At 31.8% G+C, this 27,701-nt stretch overlaps 2 protein-coding genes across 3 annotated transcripts; one reads left to right on the top strand and one right to left on the bottom strand.

Moving 5' to 3' along the window:
- Nucleotides 1–8,415, top strand: LOC148306802 (death-associated inhibitor of apoptosis 1-like). 2 transcript variants are annotated; one of them, XM_088264389.1, is made up of 3 exons: nucleotides 1–105; nucleotides 1,654–1,770; nucleotides 1,865–8,415. In XM_088264389.1, the coding sequence occupies exon 3, from the start codon at nucleotides 1,909–1,911 to the stop codon at nucleotides 2,437–2,439; it is 531 nt and encodes a 176-aa protein (XP_088120515.1). In that variant the 5' UTR covers nucleotides 1–105; nucleotides 1,654–1,770; nucleotides 1,865–1,908; the 3' UTR covers nucleotides 2,440–8,415. The 2 variants fall into 2 exon arrangements, with proteins under 2 accessions (XP_088120515.1, XP_088120514.1); XM_088264388.1 differs by having other exon boundaries at nucleotides 1,654–8,415.
- On the bottom strand, nucleotides 7,225–26,087 carry LOC148306801 (lysine-specific histone demethylase 1A-like). The gene is made up of 6 exons (XM_088264408.1): nucleotides 25,963–26,087; nucleotides 16,097–16,263; nucleotides 14,008–14,241; nucleotides 12,872–13,055; nucleotides 10,700–10,827; nucleotides 7,225–9,839 (listed from the first exon to the last, which is right to left on the bottom strand). Exons 1-6 carry the CDS (start codon nucleotides 26,085–26,087, stop codon nucleotides 9,718–9,720), a joined length of 960 nt encoding a protein of 319 aa, XP_088120534.1. The 3' UTR covers nucleotides 7,225–9,717.
- Nucleotides 26,088–27,701: the final 1,614 nt, after the last annotated feature.

Raw genomic sequence — 27,701 nt, 5'->3', positions numbered from 1 at the left:
TGCGAATGTACTTCTGGTGATATTGTACAGCTGCATGATAAGCGAGTAACGTTTTGTGTTGTTTAAATGTTTCAGTACAAAATTTTAAGCCAAGGATTATAAATTGTGAGTTTTTTTCTTCCAATTTAAAAATTATAGTATTGCGAGAGTAATTGTTTTCAGTGCTTATCTGGAACAAATTGTCAACTTATTCCAAATACTTCGTGTATTTGGAATAATTTGGCAATTTGTATAAAGCAATCCATAATACGTTCTCACGTATTATGGATCGCTCTCTTGCATTTCTTGACATTTTACTATTTTATGATAAAAAAACGGTTATGTTTAATTAAATTGAAAGAAATTAGGTTTTTTTTTTTTAATATTTTTTTTTAATTAAACACTTGTAAAATAACTAAACGAGTTTTATTTTATTACACACGACAAATTTAAAAAAACTAACAAACGTTTTAATCTACAGGTGAAAAGTAAAAAAAAACGAGAAAAAAATATTTAGGTATACAGGGTGTCCCATAATCCAACGTATTCTTTTTAAGGGGTGTTGTTAGGGTAGCTTATGAATCACCAAAAATGAAAATATGACCTCAATAAAAGTGCTTAAGTTGTCGAGATATTTCCACTTTTTCAATTTGAAAAAGTAGCACTCAAAAAACTGTTGGAAGGCGTAGATTTTCGGTAAATTCATAAAAGTTGAAATAACTAAGGCATTTATATTATCCACTGACACTTCGTGATGGAATTGCATTTTTAATTTATTATTAGATTAAAACCAATATTTTTAGCTTTTCCACTTTTTTTTATTTGACCAGCGACCGGGTTTCGTCGTTACCGACATCATCAGACTGGTGAGAGGCTATACAAATTGTTATGTTAAATATAAAAGAAGGCAGGAGTTGATAACCATGATTTGATATAATTTTATTGAGAAATTAATTTAATTTGAGTGAATTTAGAGTTTAGTTCCGGAGAACATTTCAGAGAACTTCGGACTCCCCCTGGACAACCACAGCGTAGTGGAAGGAGCCGTCAACCAGCATTTCCTGATACTTCGTTACATAATTTAAATTCATTTACAAAAAATGCAAATCTATTATAACTTTAAATAAAATCGTGCTCTCAATACAAAAAAAACCTTTATAAAAAATATTTTTAATATCATACAATACTTAAATTCACTCAAATTAAATTAATTTCTCAATAAAATTATATCAAACCATGGTTATCAACTCCTGCCTTCTTTTATATATATATATATAACATAACAATTTGTATAGCCTCTCACCAGTCTGATGATGTCGGTAACGACGAAACCCGGTCGCTGGTCAAATAAAAAAAGTGGAAAAGCTAAAAATATTGGTTTTAATCTAATAATAAAATAACTAAGGCACTTTTACGGAAATCGTATTTTCATTTTTTGGTGAGTCATGAGCTAGCCTAACACCCCTTAAAAGGAATACCTTGGATTATATTCACATATTGACATATCGAGTCCCCCCGATGTTGAATATCACTTGTGAGAATATGTCTATATATCTACAGGGTGTCCCATATTCCTTCTGTTACGTATTGCTTTCAATCGCAATATTCACAGGAGAGACCACGAGAAGGTTTCTCAACTTTCCCCCCATAACTATTTGTCTTTCCGTTTTACAGATTTATTTTGAGATTATTCACAATATCAGGACCGTGCGACTACATGAAATCACTCATATTTGTTCAATAACATCCACGAGAAAACACCAGAACTAAAAACCGCACAAGATGTATCAGGTACAGCAAATTATTGAAAATAATTTAAACATATCCTTAGTGGAGCAAAACATTGAAAATAATTCAAACATATACAAATACCCTATGCAAACAGAATACAGACACCGAATAGAAACATTCCAGCACTGGCCTAGCCGAATGCGACAAACCCCATCCGAGCTGGCGGAAGCGGGATTCTTCTACTATGGGCTGGGGGATCAAGTAGTCTGCTATTGCTGCGGTGTCGGAGTCATGAACTGGGAAGATACTGACATACCTTGGGAGGAGCACGCGTATTTGCAAAGCGACTGCTACTACGTCATAAAAAACAAAGGAGAGGAATTTATCAAAAACGTTAAAGAATGTAAAGAGACTTGCCAAATGAATGGAGAAAATACGATGCTTTGCCGCCATGCGCCAGCGCTCCGTCGAAAACCCACGATGGCAGCTAAAAATCTCGTCCTGAACATTGGAGAGGTTCAAAGTGACTCGCATGCGTCAAGTACGATTGAATGCGGAAATAATAAGTGCATTAAGTGTAAACTAAACAAACCAAACATCTGCTTTATTGAATGCGGCCATGTTAATCTTTGTGAAGGTTGCTTCGATGGGGTTATCACTTCCAATGCAACATCAAAGTGTCCAATGTGTGATAAAATGAGACATGTCATTAAAATGTACTTCACTTAACCTGTTAACCGGGCGGGACGCATAAATACGTCAAACGTTAACAATATCAAGTACGGGTAGCGGACAGCGGACCGCCTGGTAAACAGGTTAACAGTCGGTCTACCTCAAAAAAAATGATAACTACTGTTCTGGCTCCTTATGTAAAGTATGTTACGTTCTTTACTTATAACATTCGTGTTCGTTTTATTTTATTATCTACATGTATTTTGTCCGCCTCCGTAGTGTAATGAGCAGCACGCTCGGCTACCGTTCTGGAGGTCTCGGGTTCGATTCCCATGCGGGGTCAAATAAATTTAAGTGATTTTTTCACTCTAATATGTGAATACATTAGTATTACCCTGAGTCCCTCAGGACTCTATAACTGCTGCGGGTGGATGGTGGGCTCAGATTCCAAAAAAAAAAAAAGTATTACCCTGTATTACCATCCAGTATTACCCTGGACTGGTACCTGAAGCGGAGGGCTGAACACCTTTCCTTCGTGTTAACGATCAAGATTCAACACTGTGTTTATATAATGCAGTGCCCTATGCATCGTTGGGGTGCGGATAAGGGTTTGAATTGAAATTGAAATTTTACACAATATTTTTATACGTTCATACATTTTATTTATATTGGCTACATTTAATAAAAGTAATGGTGTATTAAGATAAAATATACAAATGTAAATACTCCACGCAGTCATTACAACAAAAGAAAAAAACATTATTTTCTCCATAACTATATTTTTATATTTCTGACAAATATTATAGTTAGTTTTAACTATGAAATAGAAGTAGCAGCATAAGTAGTAGTTTTTCTATCATTTTTAGAAAAAGAAAAAAAGCATCTGCTCTTTTTTTAGGAGGTTTAAGTTTTTTTTAAAGAGAAATATTTGTATCATTTACAAAAATACTTCATGGAGTTCATATTATTTCTGTGAGCCTGAACGGCTCAGTATTAATACGTATATATGTATCAAACTGTGGTTGGAACCTAGAAACTCTGACCCAAGAGTCTGCGACACTAACCACGGGACCATAGATGGTTGAGGACTTTCTATTTTTTCTTTTCCCCATGGGCCTCAGCTTGACTCTTGCCCAATGCGATGATAAAGTTTCTCCTCTTACGTATTTTTTTTGGATCAAAATTTCTGTTTAGGGATAACCAAAGCACTCATAACACTTATGTTGATCATGTTGTAAAACACAGTATGTGGCCATCTCTTGTCATTATTTTTACACTGCATGCTTTAGTTATCTGGTCCATAATGTCTGCAATACATATCGCTCACTCCTTTCAAGAACGTCATAAATCAAAAATCGCCAATTTTCAGTTGTGCATGTTTTCAGAATGCCCAGAAAATGTACTATATCCCAGCAAAAAAAGGCATATTTTTAACTTAATATTTACCCGCTACAAGACAGAAAATGTTGTTTTTGAATTTTGAAGAAAAGGTATTGTTTAATTATTTTTTTAAATCTACTTGATATTTTTCAAATGGAGAAAAAACCCTCAGGTTTTAGCTAAAAAGATCTGTTGCACAGTAAAAAGTTCAATAAGTGGCTTGATATTTATTTTTAATATATTGTGTTATATTTTTAAACTTTAAAAACGTTCTCCTGAAAAATCAAGTCTTTTGATTTATGACGTTCTTGAAAGGAGTGAGCGATATCTATTCTATCATTATCATTATCATTATAGAGAGGCTGGAACCCTGAATGATCTCTGAACCCAGAGATCGGATTACGAAGTAATACTTTCGATATGAATTTTTGTTCAACATTGACACTATCAAATAGTGCATCGTTCGTACCACCCATATAATAATCCCATGGTCCAATATAGACTGACATTTTTTTTTAAATATTTATTTTTGTATAAAATAAAGTTACATTTTTTAGTATACTTTAATATAGTTTCTATACATTAATACACATGGCAAACTTATAATTTTAGTTCGCTGTGTCTCTCCAAAAAAGAGACTGAGCTCTTGTGCTTAATTAATTGTATAATAATCTTTTTGTTTTATTTTACATATGTTTTAAATATATATATGTATCTAATGGGCATTAATTTTTTTCATATGAATTTTTTTGTCTTTTGATGTTTTTATTTATACTTAAAGTTTGAATATTAAGAATGAATAATAAGACCCAGGTAACTTTTGACGATTTTTTTTTCTTAAAACATAATTTTTTATATCGCAAAAGTAAGTTTTTCTTCGAAATAAATATATGGTTTTGAAAATAAAAGAGTTATTGAAAGGTAATGAGTAAGTAAAAATTAGTTAATTAATTAGTTAAAAATTAGTTAGTTAAAATATTTTTCAAAATATATATGAATTATGTAAAAAAAACGTAAACATTAAAAAAAATCTGGCGTGATGTGACGACCAGCTATAGCTGGCTAACGACTCAGCGTAGCCGGATACTTTATGAATTCCATTATTGCGAGTAAGGCCTTAATATTACGTATTTGTTGTCCTAGAAGTGAGTTATTTTATTTTATTTTTCGAGTTATTTTCATTAATATTACTTTTATCATAAATAATTTATATAACTTTTAAGTCCACCCGTATAGTGTAGGGTATAGGGGTTAGTACAAATATACCAATGAAACAACGCCGATAGATTCCTAAAAAGGGGGAGTCAAAATAAATGTAAAATTTATATTTTCCATTTAATAATTAAAATGTAACATTGTTTTAAAATCACTATAAATATTTTATTTTAACTTAACAATGTCTACCGGCTTCGAAGCGAACCGCTTCTTTATCAAGACTGATTAATACTAAAACACTATCTACTTGACAATATTCAAAATGTTTTGACGGTTAGGCAAAGGAGCTTGGGTAGATGGCTTTATTTTTTGGATTGATTAGCAGTTACAGTAAAAAGAGATCAGGTATGTCGAGTGATTGGAAATAAATTTATTAACGGACTTTTGGAAAAATTGTTTACTTGAGTATTTATTAGTTGTAAATTATTATTAGTTGCCTTTTTAATTTCTAATATTCCTAAATAATCTAATTTAAGTCCTGTTGCATAGTGTAATATATTTAGACCTTTATTTTTATGAAATGATAATGAAAATTTTCCTTCAGATGACTGCCAAATTCAAAATAATTATTATTATTTAGACATCTTGTATTCTCTTTACATCGGATGTTAAAATTTATAGTTGTTTTTCTTTTACATAAGCTGGGATACAATAAGCACTGTAAGGAATAAATTCATGATTTATTATATTTATCGACTTTAACTGTGTTATTTTTTAAATATTTAATTCTAATTATTATAAGTATATAAGGCGGGTGTAAAATTTTTGTCGAGTGTGTCCGAACTATAATGAGATAATTTTTTTATCAACATATAATATTTTTCTCCACTGTAAATTTTCATTTAAATTAATTGGTGGACAAGAAAATAAATATGTATTTCTAGCATTTATTTTTAGTTATTTTATTTATTTAATTTTAAGTTTGTGAACTTAACAGCTGCAGTATATAAACAAATTCAGTGTGGGGCAAAATAAACCAAACAATTTTATTTATGAATAACTTTTTTACTAAATAAAAAATATTTTTATATCTTCAGTGATGAAAATCTTGTACCTTTAAAATTGTGTCTGTTAAGAGGAAAAGATGATATCCGTCAAGCGACATCATTTTTTATTGTGTATTGACCTCTTAATCCCGCATTCATAGTTAATTTATGTGGGTCCCTTTAAAAACGGTAGATAGAGGTTTCACTGTATTTATAGTAATATCAAGTTATTTTTGTCATAATTGAAATCCTTCAGTCGAATTTTCCAAAATTCGTACATAAATATGATATAATGACGGTACAAAGGATAAAATAAAAAATTGCCTTTTTTATTGTAATATATTACCTAATAATATTTTTTTTTTAAATCACCGAGTAATAACCGATTTTACTTTGATCATTTTTATTAAATTTTAAATCACACAAAATAGTATTTTGTTTTACTTCATTACCATCCATCATAATCATTCAAGTAGATAAAAATGTCTAAAACTAAAAAAAAATACAAATAATGCTGCTAGTACTAGAAGGAAACTCAGGTACGTACTAAAATTATTTCGAAGCGACTTAGTTTTGGCTGTATTCCATGAACATGTTAAAAATTAACATCTTAACAAATCTGTCTTTAAAAAAATTATGTACATAGCGTACCCTCACCCTTGTTTCATATAAAAAGACATTTTAAAAAGAAAATCACCGTTGGTTTAATAGAAAATTTTATAAAAAATCACAACCGAAGTAATTTTTTAAAAAAATGATAGCGATTTTTTTTGAGAAATTAACAAAACAGTATTAGCTTACCTTCAAGTTTTCGATACAGGTTTTTCCTTTCGCTGTAACTAGCGAAATTGTATTTATCCTTTGTTTTTGTTGCTATTTTACTTTTTAACAAAGCAAACTGTAATATCTGGGCATTAAAAGGGTAAACGACCTGGTATTGACTGGCTTAAGAGATCATATATACGCCGTGTAAAGTTCACCATTGTCCAATTATTGAACATCAATGTTTGGTGTTCAACAACCGACACAATAGTGGACGTTACATAGAGTATAAAGTGATCGTTTAAGCCCGCCAACAACAGGTCAAAAGCTCAGTAAGAGCCTAGATTATCATATTCCCATCGTGTAAGGATATATTTCATATTTGTTATCGATATTTAGCCCTCGGATACAATGAAATGATACAAAAAAAACAGTTTCAATGTCACAATCAGAATTTTATTATAAGGTAAGATTATCATACTACTCCTTTATTATTATGAATTAATTAATTGATTAATTAATTGGTAAAGTAATTAAGAATTACTAAAACAAGGATCTTTTGATCCTTTAGTATCCCACAAAAGGATGAAAGCATATTTTTTAGATTTCTAAATATACGCTCTACAGATAACCTTCTAAGGAAAACATCAATTAAGTTGACTAAGCTGTAGAGCTTCATACAAAAACAACAAAAAATTATGCAATATACAGTCGGTTGCACATGAAAGGAATTAATCATACGTATGCGATACATTCGCTAATTTAAGTAAATATTCTAACACAAACATTACAGTTTTTAAAAAGCATCGATACAAAACATCAATTCATATGAAAGCGTTTTTTGTTAACATATATCTAAACACGATATATGATTGTACTGGATTCATGTACTTTTGATAATACTATTATTATACCTTTTCGAATATTTTTTTAAAAAGTTTTGTTTTTATTACTTACAAAAATACATCAATTTCATACTATTTCTGTGAGCCTAAGCGGCTCATTATTAAAAACAGACGAATTGCGGTAGAATGGGCTCGAGTCCGCGTCACTATCTACGGGACCACAACCCGACATGTTATTAATATATTATTTTTTGACATCTCAACTTAAATGAAGAAGAATATGGAGGTCTTGGCATTTACGGGGGCTTACGACCATCATAGGTTGGTTTAAGTGATCACTTTACTCACGTGTAACATTCACCAATTCTACCCATGATCGACAACCACACTAATCAAATTCTTGAAACTTCTGTATGCATTGTTTATACCTATATTGTTCAAATTCGAAACATTTTGCTTGAATTGAGTAAAATTTTACTACAGCAGAAACGCTTTCATTTATATGTGAGGTCCAATTCCTGGATTATATTCACATAATGAGAAACGCTAGAATTATTTTTTTATTTCAGCTTATAATTTGTCCAGTTAATTTATTTATAATCTATTAAAACGCACGGATATTCCATATTAGTCTTCATCTATGTTGAGATGTCAAAAATAAAATAAACAACTCCTAATTGGAGATAATCCAGATTTGTGAACAAGTATTTGGACACACTGAAATATTGTAAATTATTATTATACGTCAAAATTTAAAAAAAAAAACAGTAAAACGTATTTATTTAAGTACATACAATATTTGCTAACGGTAGTCAATACAAATTATAAGACATACTTTTCTAAAAACAGTGGTCTGAACATATGCACAATATCTGTAGTTTGAATTGGCTACCGTGCTGGAGGATCTTGGTTGAAATCCCAGGTGGAACAAGTGATTTATCACTTATATTTATATTATATTTATGTAATATTTCCCTGGATTGGTACCCTAATCGCATGATTGACTCCCTTGACTTTTCGTATTGTAAATACGTTTATACGTTAATACGTTCAAGGTGAGAACTTTGGGATTTTTTCAGGGCAATATTAAGCTAGTAAGATATCAAATAGTCAATGATAACGTTTTTGTAAAAAAATGCACATGGTCACTTTCTCCTGTATGACTACGATATATGCATCTCGTACAGTCAACAAAATTAGAAATATATTCTGTAGCGATAACCTCAATCTGTAATAACTTACTAAAGAATGTACTATCAGTATTTCTATAAGGAGTTATAATTGTAAACCCTCAAAATCAGCACTTTGAACCGGTTATAGGCATTCGAAGTGTGGTTACATCGTAGAATGCTACGCACTCCATGGACCGATATGGTCACAACGTGAATATATTCAAAAGAACAAGAGTATGAAGATGGTTGCTGACTGATATCAAAGTCCGGAAGGTGTCTTAACTGGGGCATGTGCTTAGAAGAGAGAAGTACAAGCTATTGCATCTAATAATTAATGGCAAAAAAGAAGGCCGATGAGGTATGGGCAGCAGACAGATCTCCTGGCTCCAGAATATACGAGATTAGACGGGGATCAAAACCATCTAGGCGCTGTTTATAGTTGCCCAAGACAAGAACAATTACTCTCAAGTGATAGTTGACTAGATGGACCCCAATTTTTTTACAATGGAGATCTTGGGAGAAAAAAAGAGGTGTCGGAAAACCCCAAAAGAGATGGTCTGACGACATAGTCGCTGTGGGGGTGTAAACTGGCTGCAAGCAGCAACCAACCGGAGGAAATGCAAAGAAGAGGTCTATATCTAGCAGTGGAGGACAGAGGGCTCTTGATGAAGAAGAAGAAAAAGATAGTCAATTTCGGAGGGACGTTACATGGCATGCACAGAAGACCATAGACATGTAGTTCAGACCACTGTACTAACCATACGTTATTATTATTTTTTACTTATGATCTAAGAAAACACGACGAGTACACACTGCGACCTTATGGTTCACTAATTTTCTAACACTTTTAAATGTTGCAAAGTTTGAAAAAGTCTCGCACACTTCTTGACAACCCTCAGACGTGCCTAACTATATTTCGAATGAAATAGAGTCGAAATGTTCGAGGTTTTAAGGCAAGGGATTATAAATTTTGCGCTAGGCACGGATCGGACCGTAAGGACAGCCCAGCAGTTGGTCGGCAATCCTGCCCGCCTCACGAAGCCCGCTCAAGAAAGCTCCGTGAACTGTGGCTGGGTAATTGCGCATCGTGTGTTCCCCTGAAAAAAAAATACATAAAAAATTACTATATAATTTATATATGAAGCACTAACTTTATGATTTTCTATTTAATAATTAAAATGTTACTTTAAAATCAATATTAATATTTTATTACAGCTTAATTATAATGTCTACCGGTTTCGAAGCTAACCGCTTCTTTATCAAGACTGATTAATACTGATTAATACAGTATTAATCAGTCTTGATAAAGAAGCGGTTAACTTCGAAACCGGTAGACATTATAATTAAGTTATAATAAAATATTTAAAGTGATTTTAAAACAAAGTTACGTTTTAATTATAAAAAATTACATACAAGTATGGATTTATTTTCATATCCATCACAATATTTCACGTGAGATAGAATGTAATTGAAAAGTTAAAACTTGATTGGTGAGGTCACAATTTAATGAAGCGATTTAGAAAAAAAGGCGTATTTAATATTAGGGTCCATTAAGTTTATTTTATTTAAAAAAAAAAAAACAAAAAAATATGTACTAGTAATTCGACAGTAGTTTTACAATGCTCTTACAAGGCGAAAATATTGTCACGATTTAAAATTTTTATATTTTTTATTAAAAATATGAATTATCGAGTATTTCAATAGATAAAATAACAAATATAAAGTTATTTTTCCACATTAATTTAATTTGATCAGCGACCGGGTTTCGTCTTAACCGATATCATCATACTGGTCAAAAAACTGTTTGAAAATGATGCAGAATGCATCGAAACACTCTTGTCACAATAGATTTAAAGAAATAGTGGTATTTACACAGTAAAAGTTGATAAAATAAAAAATAAAAAAATTAAAATTCATAAGAATTACATATTTTGCGATATAATTCTGTTAAAACTACCTGCAAAAAAGAGCGTAGGATTGCCAGGGGTTAACTCAACAGGGGCCGCGAGCAAATCGTAGTCCGTTCCAGACGAACCCACAGCTACAAAGGAATACGAACCCCTGGCGTAGGGGTCCGCCCTCCATCTGTGAAACAAACAAGATCATTTTATATTATTTTTTGACATCTCAACAAAGACGAAGAACAATACGGAAGTCTGGGCATTTACGAGGCCAACGACATAAAAAAAAAACATATTGAGTGACATAAGAATTTTGTACCTTAATTATGTAGCTAAGTTTAAATTGCATTTTATTTTCAAATTTTTTTTTTTACAACTTAATTACTATACTTTAAATATATATTTAACCTGTACTTTTATTTGTTCCTGTAAGTTTGCTGTATTGCATTTGCAAAATTTTGAGTGTGTCTAAATACTTGTTCAAAAAATCTGGATTATCTCCAATTAAAGGAGTTATTTTCATATTATTTTTTGACATCTCAACAAAGACGAAGAAGAATACGGAAGTCTGGGCATTCACGGGACTACGACCGGCATAGGCTGGTTTAAGTGATCGCTTTACACATGTGTAACATTCACCAATTTTACCCATGATTGACAACCACACTACTCAAATTCTTGTAAGTTCTATGTATATGGACACTCAAAATGTTGTAAAAAAAAATATTTAAATAAGTTTAGCTAATCGTTACACTGCACTCCCGTTTTACAAGTTTTTTTTTAAAACAAGATCGTAAAATAACAAGTTTGAAAAAATAAAAATAAATAAACAGTGAACTCCCCGTATAAAGTTGAGATAAGAACCGAGTTATTAGAGCGAACGTTATAGGAGGTAAATGTTTTTAACACTCTCCTTATCATTCATCGTTTACTTTGTGTAATATAACTTAGTATATTAAATTACTAACTAACGAACCATCGCACCGCTTTTCCGTGGGGGTAGGCAGAGAGGATAGAACCCCATACTACTCTCTCTTTGCAAACATTATTAGCCTCTCCCCATCTCCTCATACGTACCCGCCGATTATTTTGACTTTCGGCAGTTAAGTATTTGAAGTTCTTGATCATGCCAAGTTTTTATCGGTTTTCTTCTACTTCTATTACCAATCACATTTGCTTCACAAATTTGTTGAAATATCCTTTCTTCACTTGTTTGATTTACACGCGCAAATCATCTCAACACGTTTTTCTTAATTTCATCGTTAATGCTTATGTCAACCTTGCATTCTTTACTTATATTCATCCTTCTTTTGCCAACTCCATTGTGACTCCATTGTGTACTGCCAGTTTAGCTTTCACTGATAGGGTTTTATTTGCCATAACTGAATTTAATGAGCCATTCACTATATTCCCAGCATTCACTCTCCTTTCTATATCATTATCAATCTTTCCATCCCTAGAAAACATACTTCCCAAAAATAAGAAATCATCTACCTGTTCCAAAATTTTGCCATTTATCATTTTACATTAAAAACTACATTTATTCCTTTCAAATACCAATGCTCTATAAAATTAAGTATTATTCAAAATTCAATAAAAGATAAAAAAAAACATTATATCAGCAAATATCACAAAGCATCAGTCATAATATTATCAACAAATTTGGACTTATCGTAGATAAGTGTTAAATTAAACAAACATAGATTGTCATGCGATATTAGTCGGTAGACGATATGCGAGTATGTATATAATATGTGTGCAAAAAATAACGAAAAAAAAACTTTTTTTTCATCTACGAAATTCGGTGACCTTGAAATGCTTGAAAAATAGAATTGTATTTTAGTTTCTTATTGTTTATAATTTTTCGACTTTTTTACGATAGAACAAAAAAATCATATAAGCAAGCATATAAAAAAAACATACTGAGCCTTGAATGAGTACCTTAATTATGTAGCTTAGTTTAAATTCACTTTCAATTTTTACTTCACTATTTTTTTTTGTTACAACTATTTTTTAGAACCAAGTAAGTTTCTTTTCTTTTTGTATGAATTTAAAACCTGTACTTTTATTCGTTTCTGTAAGTTTGTTGTGTTCTCATCTAATTAATGAAAAACATTTAAACAGTTTGTATTGCACTGTATTTCATTTCTTGTGATGTGTTATTCATTGTTTGTGAACCGTAAATTAATAAATGAATAAAATACGTAAATGAATGTTTTTTTAATGACCTGGTGACCACGCATTCCTTGGGTTGTGGGACTGCGCTTGGGCCGAAAATCCCCTTCAAAACGGCGATGCATCTCCCGACTATGACGTCATCTGTGACGTTTTCCATTATAGCAGCAGCTTCCCCCGCCACGAGAGCCAGCAGGACGGGAGCAGAGTACAGATTCCAGAAAAGGAACAGCTCTCCTGAAAAATGAGACCACATATTATTTTGTTTACTTATTTAAACTTCACGTACAGAAAAGAAATAAGTACATTGTCCGGCTTATTGCTAAAAAGCAATTTATTCCAACCGACCAAAAACAGACTAGTGTATTGATCAAAACGTTTGATACTATATATATATATATATATATATATAAATATATATATATATATATATATACATATATACATATATATATATATATATATATATATATATATATATATATATATATATATATATATATATATATATATATATATATATATATATATATATATATTATATATATAGCTCAGCTGTCCAAACTCAAAACACAGTAAGGGACATTTTTTGTAGTACGTTTTTTTGCATAGTAGATTCTACTTAGTCCAAAAATGCAAAAAAAAACGTACTACTAAAAAAAATGTCCTTTACTGTGTTTTAAGTTTGGACAGCCGAACTGTTTGCAATCAGAAGATAGATAGTACTTGAACATTAAAAAAAAACATAAATCACAAAGTAATGATAATAAAGAAGGCAAAGGAAAAATGGAGTTTAGGGAAGGAGGTAGAGGGAAAAACTAAGAGGGGAGGTTTGATGGACATTTAAGATTCTAGTGATAAATAGTAATGTCTCAGACGTTTCTTAAAAGTTATTTGAGAAAGTGCATTTTTTTACAAGGAGAAAAGATGTAATAAATGAAAATATTTAATGCAGGGGAATTATGTAATGCAGAGGAAATATGTAATGCAGAGGAAATATGTAATGCAGAGGAAATATGTAATGCAGAGGAAATATGTAATGTTGAGGAAATATGTAATGCAGAGGAAATATGTAATGCAGAGGAAATATGTAATGCAGAGGAAATATGTAATGCTGAGGAAATATGTAATGCTGAGGAAATATGTAATAAAAAAATTAAGTTGACAAGGTGGTGGAGATTTTCTTTACCTCGACTGGCCGTGGTGGTTCCCACGTGTCCGAAGAGATTGGCGTTGGGATCCCAGAATATCTTCTCGAAACAGAGTACCACCTTGTTCAAATTTCCATATCCGAGTCGTTGGATGGCCCTCACTTTCCAGTCTGGCAGCGGGGGAGAGAATCTCACGCAGTTCTGTTGCAAGGACCCCGGAGTAACAGAAATCTTCAGGACCCCCAGAGGCAACGTGCAAAGGACGACATCACCTGGAATAATACCAAAAATCAACAATGGATTAAAAAAAATAGGACAACTGGTTACTGCTGCTAACCACAATAAATTGTCTAAGTGCCTACAGGTTTCCAGTAAAAACCATAGTGCAATATGTGTTGCCTATGTAACAGAAATAGTGCTTGTGTAGATTTCATGTTGGTATCATTGTCTTGGAGCTTATTTCAGGCTATTTATTGCAGCGATGTGCACATGTCGGGATATTTATAGGTTATCTGTAAATTAGTTTATCAATTTTGTGAGGTTATTGAACGCAATAAACAAAATGACAAGTGAGTTATAGTCAAAATAATATTAAAAACAAGAAGTGTTATATATTACCTCATATTTTTAAGAATTAATGCTTTTATTTATACTTTTTAAAACATGATCTTTGTTGCTAACTACCCCAGGCACACATTGTGTATTTTTAATTTTGTTGAGGAATAAATGTTGTATCAATCTGTGTGCACAATTTTCAGTAAATTTTCAGTTGCTGTATACACTTATTTGTAAATAATTTGTAGAAAAAAAAATGTGTTAAGTAAAATGTTTTTTATTCTGTCCTCAAAGGGTTAACACAGTACAAAACTTCAATGGCCACCACCAAAAGACGAGAAGTTGGATATTTCAGATATGTGCTTAAAGAAAAGACATCACCTTCTCATATTATTCACGATTGAAAACAAAACTCTTGAAATGATGGAGAATAGGCTTGAGTAACCAGAGATTAAGACTTTCTATGCGAAGCTAAGATACAGATAGCTATAAGGAGAGCTGGCGGTCAGTCTCCAGAATTACCAAAAGTAAAAATAAGATTAAATAAGACAATTCTGGAATGCCCGTGTCAATAAAATGCTAGAAGATAGATTGGTCCAAATTGTTCTTAAAGAGAACCCAGATGGGATGAGACCACCACGAAAACCTTAAGAGATGGCGTGACAGCTGGCAGTCCACATCACAAGAGACGGATAACGGGACAGACATATCCTCGGATTTATAATAAGGAAGAATAAGTTTTTTTGTCTATTTTCATAGCAAAGTGGATGCCTTCCTATATATATAATAAATCTTCTTACGCTGTATATACGAGTATTAGTTCAAAAGAGCCACATGTCTTGGATTGAGAAAACTTTTATTTATCACAGACCTTTTTTGGACGTTTTTCAAGATCCGAATCCCGGGTTATTTTTACATACTGGTAAACACCTAAAAATATGATATATATTTTTTAATCTGAACATTTTAGTATGTTCAAAATTTCAAATGTCCGAAAGTATTGCCTACCGGTTGTTTTGAAACTTTAACACTAGGTTGTACTCAAATAAGCGCTACAAAAAACATGTATTTTTGAAAAACAATCTGTTGTAGCGCCACCTGTTGAACGAAACACAAACATTACTCGTGGCGGAGAGCATGCTTCTTGACAACTGCAGTCATTTAGAATCATCATTTTAGATTGTACTGTGTTTTCGTGCATTATTTTTTGTTTATTTAATAGACTAACTAACTAACCATCACGCCGCTTTCCCGCAGGGGTAGGCAGAGAGAATCAAACGCCACACCACTCTGTCTTTGCAAACATTCTTCGCCTCTTCTACATTCATGCATCTCCTCTTACATACCCGACGATTATTACGACTCCTGACCCGGCCGCTTTCAAGTATTTGACATGCCTGATTGTGCTAAGCTCGGTCAAACTCGGTCTTCCTCTGCTTCTTTTTCCAACTACATTCGCCTCATAAATTTGTTTAACCGTTCTTTCTTCACTCATACGTTCCACATGTCTAAACTATCTCAACACACCTTTCTTAATTTTATCGTATTCAGTTGAAATTAAGTATTTCTTGCCTTTGTAGGTGACCGGAGGCGCTGCGGGATTCCGGGAACTGTTGGTGACCACCTCCACCCCCGTAGTGCTGTACCGAATCTGGGAAGCCGAGGTGCTCAGGCGGATGTCCAGTCCTTCGGATAACGCCACGGGAACGCAGGAGTAGCCATTGCGGACTTGAAACAAAAAACAAAACACAGTAAGTAGTTGTCAAACCCTAAACAAGAATTATACCGAAGGTAGGGTAATAATAAGAAGAAGAAACGGAGAAAGAGAAACAAAAAATAATAAGAAAGGGTTAGAACTAAATAATATGGAGATTTTTTATATTAGGAAAGCAGTTAAAAATGATATTCCCCTAATAAACATAAATTTTACTTATAGTCCATTATTTGATTCAACATCGGTTAAGCAAGATTCGTCAATATCCAGTTCAAACCCCGCCCACTCCATTCATCCTACTAGTAAAAAAGCTGTTTCATTAATACGTTTAACCCTAGTGCATGTTTAACCTCGGCTAGTAACGTATGTCTGTGCTGAAAACTTTAGTGCATGTTGGTCTTCTGGTCGACCAAAAATCGCATGTGTTAAACATTTTATGTAGTTTTAAGTGTGTCAATGATGCTGTGGTGGTGAAGTGTGGTATTGTTTGCATGCTGTAGTAGTGATTGTCCTGACGAAGAGACGGGTACATCTTGAAACCGGTAGACATAAAAATCTTGGTGAGTGATTATACACTAACATTATTAACATTTTTTGTAAAAAAATAAATAAGCAAAGAAAAAATAATCAATACGTTTCTACAACCATTTTCATCAAAATAGTACATTCTGGCCGATTTCCAAAAGGAATGAATATAGAGGAACATAAACACAGTAAAACATACAATTCTTAGAAAAAATTTTGATAGTGAAATAATTTTTAAAAAAACATTTACAAAATCATATTTGGATTAGGGATTCGCGATACAACCAGTTAACAAGAATATAATATAATATTTGATTGATTTATTGGACACATTAAAAAAACGAAAGGTGTGTTGAAATGGTTTGGACACGTGGCACGAAAGAGTGAGGGAAGAACAGTGAAGCAAATTTATGTTGGAAAAAGGAGCAGAGGAATACCGAGGAAAACTTGTCATGATCGGGTATGTCGAATACTTGAAAGCGGTCAGGTTAGGAGCTGAAATATGGCGGGTGTGTATGAAATGCATGAATGTGGAAGTGGCGAAACATGCTTGCAAATAAAAAGTGGTGTGGCGTTCTATTCTCTCTGCCTACCCCTGTGGTGAAGTGGCGTGAAACTTTGATTGGTTAGTTTTTCTTGACAATTTTTATCATTTACATGATAATAACAAATGTTTATACAAATGCAGATATTACCTATGCATATACTTAATTCCCTATGAATAAATAAATAAAGCCTTAAAAAACCTTCAAATATCTTAATTGATATAAGAGGTTAAAAAATATTATTTTGAATACTAATAAGTAAACTTTTTTGACTAGTGCCACCTTGCGGCAGATCGCGACACTAAATCATGCGACCAAAAGTTGCGAGCAGCTTTCAATGTTGCGGGGAAAACTGAAAGCTCGCCAAGACAATATACAAGTGCAAAAGGTGCTCAAAGCTCAGAGAAGGTGGAAAATATAGAGACCAATTTCTCGAATTCATCACAAAATATTTGAAACAATATCAATTCAATTAAAATTAGCATCTTTGAACTGAGAAAAAGCGAGTAGAGGCTTTGAAAGCTTTTGGTGTTACTGCCATCTTTACAAATGTGAGCAAAGCTCGTCCAAACATTTTATTTTGTAACTTTGCCGCAAGGTTTATACGCACCGAAAAGTTTCAAACAAAAGTGAAAAATTGTAAATTAAAAAAATAAAAAATGTTTATAAAGCTAACATTAAAAAATTTAAAAAATACACATTAATTTTTTATAATTAATACATATATTTGACCCCTTACTATGAAGACATTTTTTTTTAAAGGTGGTGAATAATTGAATGTAACGAAATTTTATGAAAAAAAATATTAAAAAATAAGTTTAATTCGAGATTTTCTTTATTAATAAGAATAGGAATTTAAAAAAAAATACACTAAAAAAACATTTTTTGCAGAGATCTACAAACCACCTGATGTGTGTTTTCGGTGGAGTTTATTTTATACAGGTACGTTCAATTTTTTAAAATCTTTTTTACCATAATATACACACATAAATATAACTAAAAATATTATGGTCCAGATCAGGGCTGTCTAAACCAGATACAATCCCGGGAAAATCAAAATAACTAAATAGACTATTTAAAGAAAAATTAAAAATACAGGAATGTCATTTATAAGCCGCGAGCCTTGCTTTAGACATTCCGGATTCAGATGAAACCGTACGAAAATTGGAATCAAGACATAGAATGCGTCGAATTGAAAACATTTATTTTAGCAACATGCGAAATCTCCATTTTGGAAACTGGATCATCCTTTTCATGCACCGTGAAGAGCTGGAATTCTGCGTCTCGGATAATTACAGGATGGATTGTACACCCGCGCTGCGAGCGAGGGTATAAATCGTTTGCGTGCCTACATAAATATCGCTGCAGCTATTATACCTCGCCATCCTCCACTACACGGCGGATATTCCACAATAATTATTCCCGCTAATGAAATTAAATGGAAAGTAAATTTTAATAGTTTGTGGCGTGGAGGAATTATTTTAATTGCGGTTTTAGAGCCACGGGCGTATTGTAGGCATGCGTATTTGCCAGGGAGACTGCTATTAACTGTGATCTGTTGAACTAATCTAAATACATGTAGTTCTACAAACCGAAGAACGAGGGATCGCTTAACTATTGTTACAAAAAAATACAAAATAATGTACGATAATACTACGCTCGGCTACTGAGCTGGAGGTCCCGGGTTTGATTCCCAAGGGGGGGGGGCAAATAAATATAAGCTATTTTTCACACGAATATTTATTCAATATCACCCTGAACTGGTTTCCTGAAGCGGAGGGCTGATCACCTTTCCTTCGTATGTTAACGATCAAGATAAAACCACTTTTATATGATGCAGTATGATGCTATGCACCAACGGGTGCGGATAGGGGTTCGAAGATGATACGTAAAAAAGAAATTCCACATTTCATTGCGAAAAAAATCGACAAATAGTACGATAAATTTTGAAATCTTTGAAATCTTTTACAAACTTTAATGTATGAATTTATTGAGAGATTGTCATTTTTTACTCGCACTACATCTCACAGCAGTTTCAATATTAACATTTCAAATTTTAAATGAGTAAAAAGGCAACAAGATCAATAGCGCAAAAAAAACACAGAGCGTCGAATTGCTCCAACCTTTTGCCCTCTACGTTTATTTCTTTATCACATGACGTTTTTTAGAACAATAAGTAAAGATAAAATTATATTCATTGTAAGAACACGGCCAAGGCAGGTGAAAAACTAATGATTAGTTTCATCATTGGTAATTCCAGGTGGGATTTGTTGATATAATTCAATAACTATGTAATTTTTTACTCGAATTACATCTCACAGCAGTTTCAATATTTACATTTCAAATTTCGAATGAGTAAAAAGGCAACAAGATCAATAGCGCAAAAAAAACACAGAGCGTCGAATTGCTCGAACCTTTTGCCCTCTACGTTTATTTCTTTATCACATGACGTTTTTTAGAACAATAAGTAAAGATAAAATTATATTCATTGTAAGAACACGGCCAAGGCAGGTGAAAAACTAATGATTAGTTTTATCATTGGTAATTCCAGGTGGGATTTGTTGATATAATTCCATAATTATGACTGTGTGTTAAGATTATGAGTATTGCGCATATTCAAAATTTCAAATTGTCATTAAAATTTGCGCTAGTAACAAAGAGTCCACACGGTAAAGACAGATAAGATCGACACCCAGCCCCTGTATCCTACCAATCATTACTTTAAATCCTCAAATTCTCTAATAAATTGCCGGCGCTCTAGACCCGTGTATCAGAAACACCAAGGCAAAAGTAACCAAATTCGTTAAAGATAACGAGATTTCAATGAAAATTATACAACATTCCTAATGACAATTAATATCCGCATCTTTATGTACATGATGCAATGAATCGTATTTTGTGTATTTGCTATTAAATTGATCAAATCAAGATTTATGGCAATATTATAATATTATAAAATAAGAACCATGTCGTTTTTTTCACATTAATTTTATTTGACTAGCGACCGCGATTCGTCGTAACCGACATCATCAGATTGGTGATGTCTGTATGATAAGACCAGTCACGATGAAACCCGGTCGCTAGTCAAATAAAATTCATGTGGTAAAATCAACATAGATTCTTATTTCATTCTACAAAATACAGTCTCACCAAGAAATGTCAGTCTAAAATTTACATCAAAGTATGCAAAAGCAGATCTCGAGATCAAAGTGTAAGGTTATGATTGGCTGCATCATAATAAATACATGTAGTAAAAATTAAAAAAAAAACAGTCTTTAAAAGTGATTCAACTCAAACACGTGACTGTTGTTACACAATTTAAGTTAATATAATCAATAAGAAAACGGCTCAAGTAACAAAAGGTGCTTTATAAACGTGACGCGTCCATGAAATTTCACTCCCAATTCTAGTTAAATTATCGATTGTCGAATCACCGCCGAAGGAGTTTCAAATCAAAAATCTTTTTTAAAATGAAAACAAATGAGTGTGTAAATAAATGGCGAAATATTTATCTGGAATTATAATAATCGGGAAACACAGCATAGTCGCTATTTTTTTCATAGGTTATTTGATTACGGTATCAGTATTCTAGAGGCCTTGATAGTACTGAGTCCCGCAGCTAGACATATGACTTTTGTGAGAACGATATTTCATTAAAATGTAAGTGAATAAATCTTTCTTCTATCATGAACAACGAAAAGCGAGTTTTAACAACTTCACATTTATATTAAACGGCTATATATGATAGCACATTTGTTCGATAAATAGTTGAATTACCTGAAAACTTAGTAAAGTGGCGTGCGAACAATCGTCAAATAATCGAAATAAACATTCGGCTATAAAAAATTAACATTATAAAAATTTTTCACGTATCGTTAATCCAGTTAATCGTCATGCGTTCATTATCTTCATTCAATTAAAAGTGAGAACAATTTAAGTAAAATCGTTAATCGATTATTCAATGCAGAGAATATCGATTTGATCAGCCGCAACTCTATACGGGATTGTTATTTTACAATAATAAAAATATTTAGAATAATTATGACTGTAATTTTTTTATTAATCATTATCATTGGTATTAAACCAAGAAAATGGACAATGAATTATATCGGTTAATTTACTACATAATTATGTTATTGATAATACTGGGCGCCATAGAAGAGTTGGATAAACGCTCGACTGAGAAACAAGCGTCGCGAGTTCGATTCTAGCCCATTGCAAAATGAGTTTATGCACAAAATAAAACAAATATATTTCAATTTTTTTTAAACGTTAAAATATTTCACGGGCTGCCACTGAAATTGGTCCACGCAGTGTCTCCATAAGATATAGTCGCACTAAAGAAGACACATTCTATACAAGCCGTTGGTGCTAAAGATATAATTCATTGATGACTACGTAGTCGACTGTTCTAACCACGTGAAGTAAGCATTCAACATTACTTTTCAAGTGCATAAAATTTATGATTAGTGTTTATTATCCATATTCAGAATCATATAATATTCCATAGAAAAGTCCTTCATTAAAAGTTTAAAAAAATAAACGGTGCGTTGGTTTCCTTAAATGAAACAATATATTTGAATTAATTTTAAAATATACTCATAATAGTTACAAAGATTATTAACTATTAGACGAGGGTGCCTTCCCTTGAATCACTCGGGAGATAATGAAAAGGAAATAATATATTTTTATGTCATCCCTTTTGGAACAGGTGGATTTAAGATAAGTAGTTCGATTGATATTTTAGGTTTAAAAACAATGTGGAATGCAACAAAACACGTGTCACAATAGATTTTTTAAATAACACTTTATATCAAGTAAAATATAAGTAAACACAAATTTGAAATTAAAATCAGTTCACTATTTTTTTTATGTTAGTCTTACTTGGTAGATACTACTATTTCTTAAAATCAATTGTGACGCGTATTTCAATGCATTTAGTATTTTGTTCAAACACCGTATGTGAAGCTAAGTCTAAATTATCGAGTTGTACCCTTGGGACGTTTAAGGGTGAATTTAGAGGGGGTAGGAGTTATTACTTTTTTTTACTTATTGATGTATTTATTTTATCAGTGGGAATATAGAAAATAGAGCGGAGGCATTAGTTATTGTCATTTCGTTAATTAATAATTCAGTTTACTGTAATCGTATTTCATATATTGTGGGTATACTGACAAACGTTATCACGAAAATATGCTATTTTGACTTAATGGTGCATATTATAATGTTTTCAACGTTCTATAAACTGGCAAAATACACTTAGTACTTTGAAATGTCATGTTTATTTGATTTTTAAAAGTAAATTCAACTTTAAGTTTAATAGCGGGTATTTTATCCGGGCTAAAAGCTTTAAATAACAGGGATTTTAACGTTTTTTTGTTAATATACATATTTTGTTTAGTTTATAAAAGACTAGGTTAAATTGGGTTATATTAGTCAAATGACATTTTAATAGGTTAGGTTATGCTTCTGGGTTAAAAAAAAAAGTGTTCACAACACACATGAGTACATAAAGGTGGTTACCATATTAAGTGGTTATTTAATCTGGTGGTTAGAAGACCGACTGACAAATTCGTACGATAATCACGTCTTGTAGGTGACGTTTGATGAGGGTTCAAATAACTATCAATTCATATGTGCGATAAGAATATCAAAGGGACAAAACTAAAAAAAAGCATGCCTTAATGATCATGTTTTAAAGCTGTTTTTATTATTGGTGTCTTAATTTCATACAAAAAATGTTAAGAGATATAGTGGCTTTGACCCTCCTAAAATATTGTGGATATTTTGTTGCATTAATTTTTATTATTTTTTAGTGATTATATTTTAAACAATGTAAGGAGCTTTTGCTGTTTGAAATCAGATTTTTGAATAATTTACTTCATATCTTAAAAAAGGGTACCATTATAATTTGAGTGAATTCAATAAGTGGTATTTACAAATTCATGCCAGATTCAATAAATTTAGAATTTAAAAAAAAAATATGATAGAGTAACAAATTGTGCAGATATGAAAGTAAATCTTACCAACGCTATAGGGTGCTTTTACATATTAGTATTGCAAAACAGACGTGGGTTGTTCGTGAACAACCGGATCAAAATGATTCAGTTCAAATGAAATAGTTTTGAAATCAAATTTTACTTGGTAAATACCACTATTTCTTAAAATCCATTGTTAAACATATTTCGATGCATTCACCATCATTATCAAACATCGGTTTTTGATAATCATGCTGAATAGCGTCATCAGTTGAAAAATTTGCAAAGATTCATTCCGAATTAGTTCCCAAATATTTTTTGGAGAGAGCCTAAAATAATATTTTTTTTTATGAACTGCTATTATTTAATATGTATATTAAATTTTGAATTCCGACACAAAAATCCGACACAAATATTTAAAAAAAAATCAAAACATAAATAATAAATTTTGTAACAATTGTTTTACCTAGTTATGTCATTTTATGTGAAGATTAAAAGGAATGATGGTCCTTATATAGCTATACAATTCTAGGTACCTACATAAATAATAGTTTGAACATGTCCAATAATAATTTACGAGAGAAAACACCAACTAGGCGAAACAATTTAACAAAATTAATTTTTTGTTTTTTTTTTTAAGCAATAAAATACAACTTAGTGGACTAAAAAAAGCAATGTTTGATTTAAACATTAAATATATCAATTAAAATGGAGTTCTACAAACTATAGTCCAAATGCATAAATACTACTGTTATTTTTTATTAATGTATTACTTAGTAAATACCACTTTTTCTTAAAATCTACTGTGACACTATTTACTAAGTAATACATTAATTAAAAATGGATTTTACCACAAAGTGACTGCCGAATCAATAAATGAAATGACTTCCATTATATTTAACCAGTCGATTGGTTGATCAGACACTGGATTATTCACACTACGGATCACACATAAATATAATATGTAGGTATCTCGACTTTAGATGGAACATTGATCGTTTTTTATATAAATGAGAACGAAGCCTGGGCATCTCAGGGCTTACGACCTGGCAATTGGCTGTCTTAAGTGATCACTTATACACTTGTGTAATAGACTCAAATAATTTCTCCTAAAATATATGTGAACTGATTCGAAACGAATCTCTACACCAGCCGCCTGTAATATTGATATGTCAGCCGTAGGGCGAATTATCTAGTATCTGATGCAATATATAATATTATTTATCTAAAATTGTATTCACAGATAGTCAGGAAAGGTTAAGGGTGCGGACAGACGTGGGCGTGTGGTGTATGGCGCCAAGTCCCCCTTGTTAAAAACAATATGGTACAACCAACGGATAGGTTTAATTAGATTAGAGAATGTATACTGGCGCCATAAGTTCAATAAATATTTTATTTTAATTTATTTTGTCGGTATCGCTCGAATCAAAACTGCCGAAAAAGTTCAAAGCAAGTAAATAGATGTGTGCATACATCATATATAAGCAGAGCTAAATATCTTTATTTTAATACACATCGCAAATTGAGCACTGTAAGTGCTGTGAATATATAAAGTGAATTTTAGTATAGCGATATACATACGATCAGACAAATCACTGAATCATTCACGCTATGGATGAAATAAAAATACATTTTATAACTAACAAACGAAAGGGATCCCACAACAGTCCACATATATATGTTTTAAAAATTAATATTATTAACATAATATCATAACGGAAGAATGGTAAACGTTACACAAGTGCAAAAAATGATCACTTAAGCCAGCCAAATGGCAGATCGTAAGCCTGGGATGCTCAGACTTCCAACTTCTTTCGTACAAAAAACGATATACGAGTATGCTTCGTCAGGAGTTGATACACCCATAATATATTAGGTACCTAACTAACTACCACAAGTCGCAGTATGTACGAAGAACCTCCGGATTCGTGATCGTACAATCGAAATTAATATTTTTCTTCACAAAGAAAACATTAAATATAGACAAAGTTATCAATTTATCACGGATTGTGATTAGGTATCATTTCTCAATATTATTAATATTTAAAGCATTTACGTTGTGATTAGTCATTTTTACATATTTATTTTTTTACAAAATTTTTAATAATAATTGTATATGACCACTCACCGACGGTGAGTGGTCATATACAATTATTATTAACATTTTTGTAAAAAAAAAAATAAGATATCATTTATACTGATACAAGTCGTACATCATAAAAATAATGGAATATTTAAAAAAAATTATAAAATAGTCATTTAGATTACGTTTGTAATCCATTACGCTTTTATCTTTTACTGATGTTTATTGAAGATTTAAAAAAAATACAAATTAGAACCAATTACTATTCCTGATATCTCTATCTCCCTCCCTCTCTCTCTCTCTCTTTTCCATCTTTATATGTATAAGGACATATTTTTTTCTTTGTGCAAGTAACATTAATTCTTTGAATTCATTTATTTTCAAGTGTTTTTTTTGCAGCTGAATATACGGCTTCTCTGGACTTTTGTATACTTAGCTTTAAGAATAGATTGCCTGCGAAAGAATTTAAGCGTGCGTTAGTTTTACGGCGTTAGATGCAGCAACCCATGGTCACAACTGTCACCGAGAAAAGGCGATTCAGTTGGCTAAGCCATGTACTTCGTATGCCTCCTGAGAACTGCCATCAAGCTTGCCTCTCTTCCGAAGCATCAGGATCCCGTCGCCCAGGATGTCCACTGCTGACAATCCCGGCAGTTTTCATCTGAACTTCAGCGCGCGTACCTGCCTGGGGATGGCTTGTGCACTTCATATGCTCCATATAGGGAGCGGATATGGATAAAAAATATTTGGCCTTCATTTTTATGGTTATAATTAATTCTGTAAAAATTGAGCCGTAATATGATCGTCATATAATTATGAAAGATGTATACATAGTGCTTATCATATTGTAAAATGAATTTTATATTGCCTTGCTTTTAAGGCTCAATATACGATAAAGTTCAACTCGATTTTTTTTTACACTCAGGTAACATTAAAAGTATGTCTTAGAATTTTTTACTTAAAATACTGTTTTTGCATTAAAAAAAATAAGTTTTTCTTCGAAATATATATATGTTTAAAAAAAGTGATTGAGAAAAAAGGGGTTTAAAAATAATACGTAAGTATTTTTTTCAATAAATCGCGGATATACTGGCAAAAAACCTTAACTCTAAAATATGACATTTTTACTTAATGATGCAGATTATAATGTTTTTAACGTTCTATAAACTGGAAAAATACACTTAGTAGTTTGAAATGTCATATTTATGTGGTTTAAGATGAGAAATGGAAATTACTCAACGGGAATTTCATATATATGACTTATGTTTAAAATATATTTTTTTAATAAATATACATATACATTAAGACCAGTACTCTCTTCATACATTGTAGATGATGTGTACATTTATAATAAAATTGTGATATGGAGCTACGTAGATCTCTGTTCGGATTGAGAGGGCCGGTAGGTGGAGAGATTCGTCTCCAACTTGACATGGCGTGTTATTTAATTTGACGGCGGTAAGATTATCTCGTTGTGTCAAGAAAACTCAATGTAAAAGAATTCAAATGACGTTTTAATATCTAGAACTGAGCCCCGCGAAGGTATCTTTACATGCAGTTGACTTTCTTTAACCTTAACTCATATTTATGTTCTACCAATCACTTGTTCACGTGATTCATATGACGAATCTTGTATCTTATTTTATGTGAAAATATTTAAGCCTTTCTCGCAAATAAAGAATTCAGAAAGCGGCCGGCTGCGAGAGTCCACACGTCTATCCACGACGATTTTTTAAGAACATATATCGAAAAAAAAAATATAGGTATTTTTAAACCCTTTCTTATCTCTCAATCTCTCATTTCTTTTAAAAATTTTATGATTATTTCAAGAAACACTTATTTTTCAATACAAAAATGCGTTTTAAGAAAAAAATAAATTGCGTAAAATGTCACCTGGGTTTAGAGGAAATTAAGTTGCGACTTATCGAATACTGGGTCTTAATCATCCATACTCAAAGGTACCTCGTGCATTTTATAACCAGCTGATTGTTACTTGTGCGATATTGTATGGTCGCCCCCGCATCTGCCAAAATGTACCGTTTGCTTTGCTTTATACGACATTATTGTGTCTCATACCCCTTAATTTATTTGACACGTTTTGATTCATTTCGGCTATGCATTTCGCTAAAAGGTGTTGATAAGAAATCGGAAGCGTTTACATCTACGAGTATGTTTTTCATTTATGTATATATATATATATATATATATATATATATATATATATATATATATATATATATATATATATTTATATAAATATTTATATGTATAAATATATACATATATATATATATATATATATATATATATATATATATATATATATATATAT

The sequence above is a fragment of the Brachycentrus maculatus genome, unplaced genomic scaffold (assembly GCF_059751285.1).
Source record: "Brachycentrus maculatus isolate JH-2025_06_01 unplaced genomic scaffold, ASM5975128v1 h1tg000226l, whole genome shotgun sequence".
In the NCBI taxonomy this organism is placed as follows: Eukaryota; Metazoa; Arthropoda; class Insecta; order Trichoptera; family Brachycentridae; genus Brachycentrus; species Brachycentrus maculatus.
The sequence above is the reverse complement of the archived record's forward strand: the minus strand, read 5'-3'. Positions and strand labels throughout refer to the sequence as shown.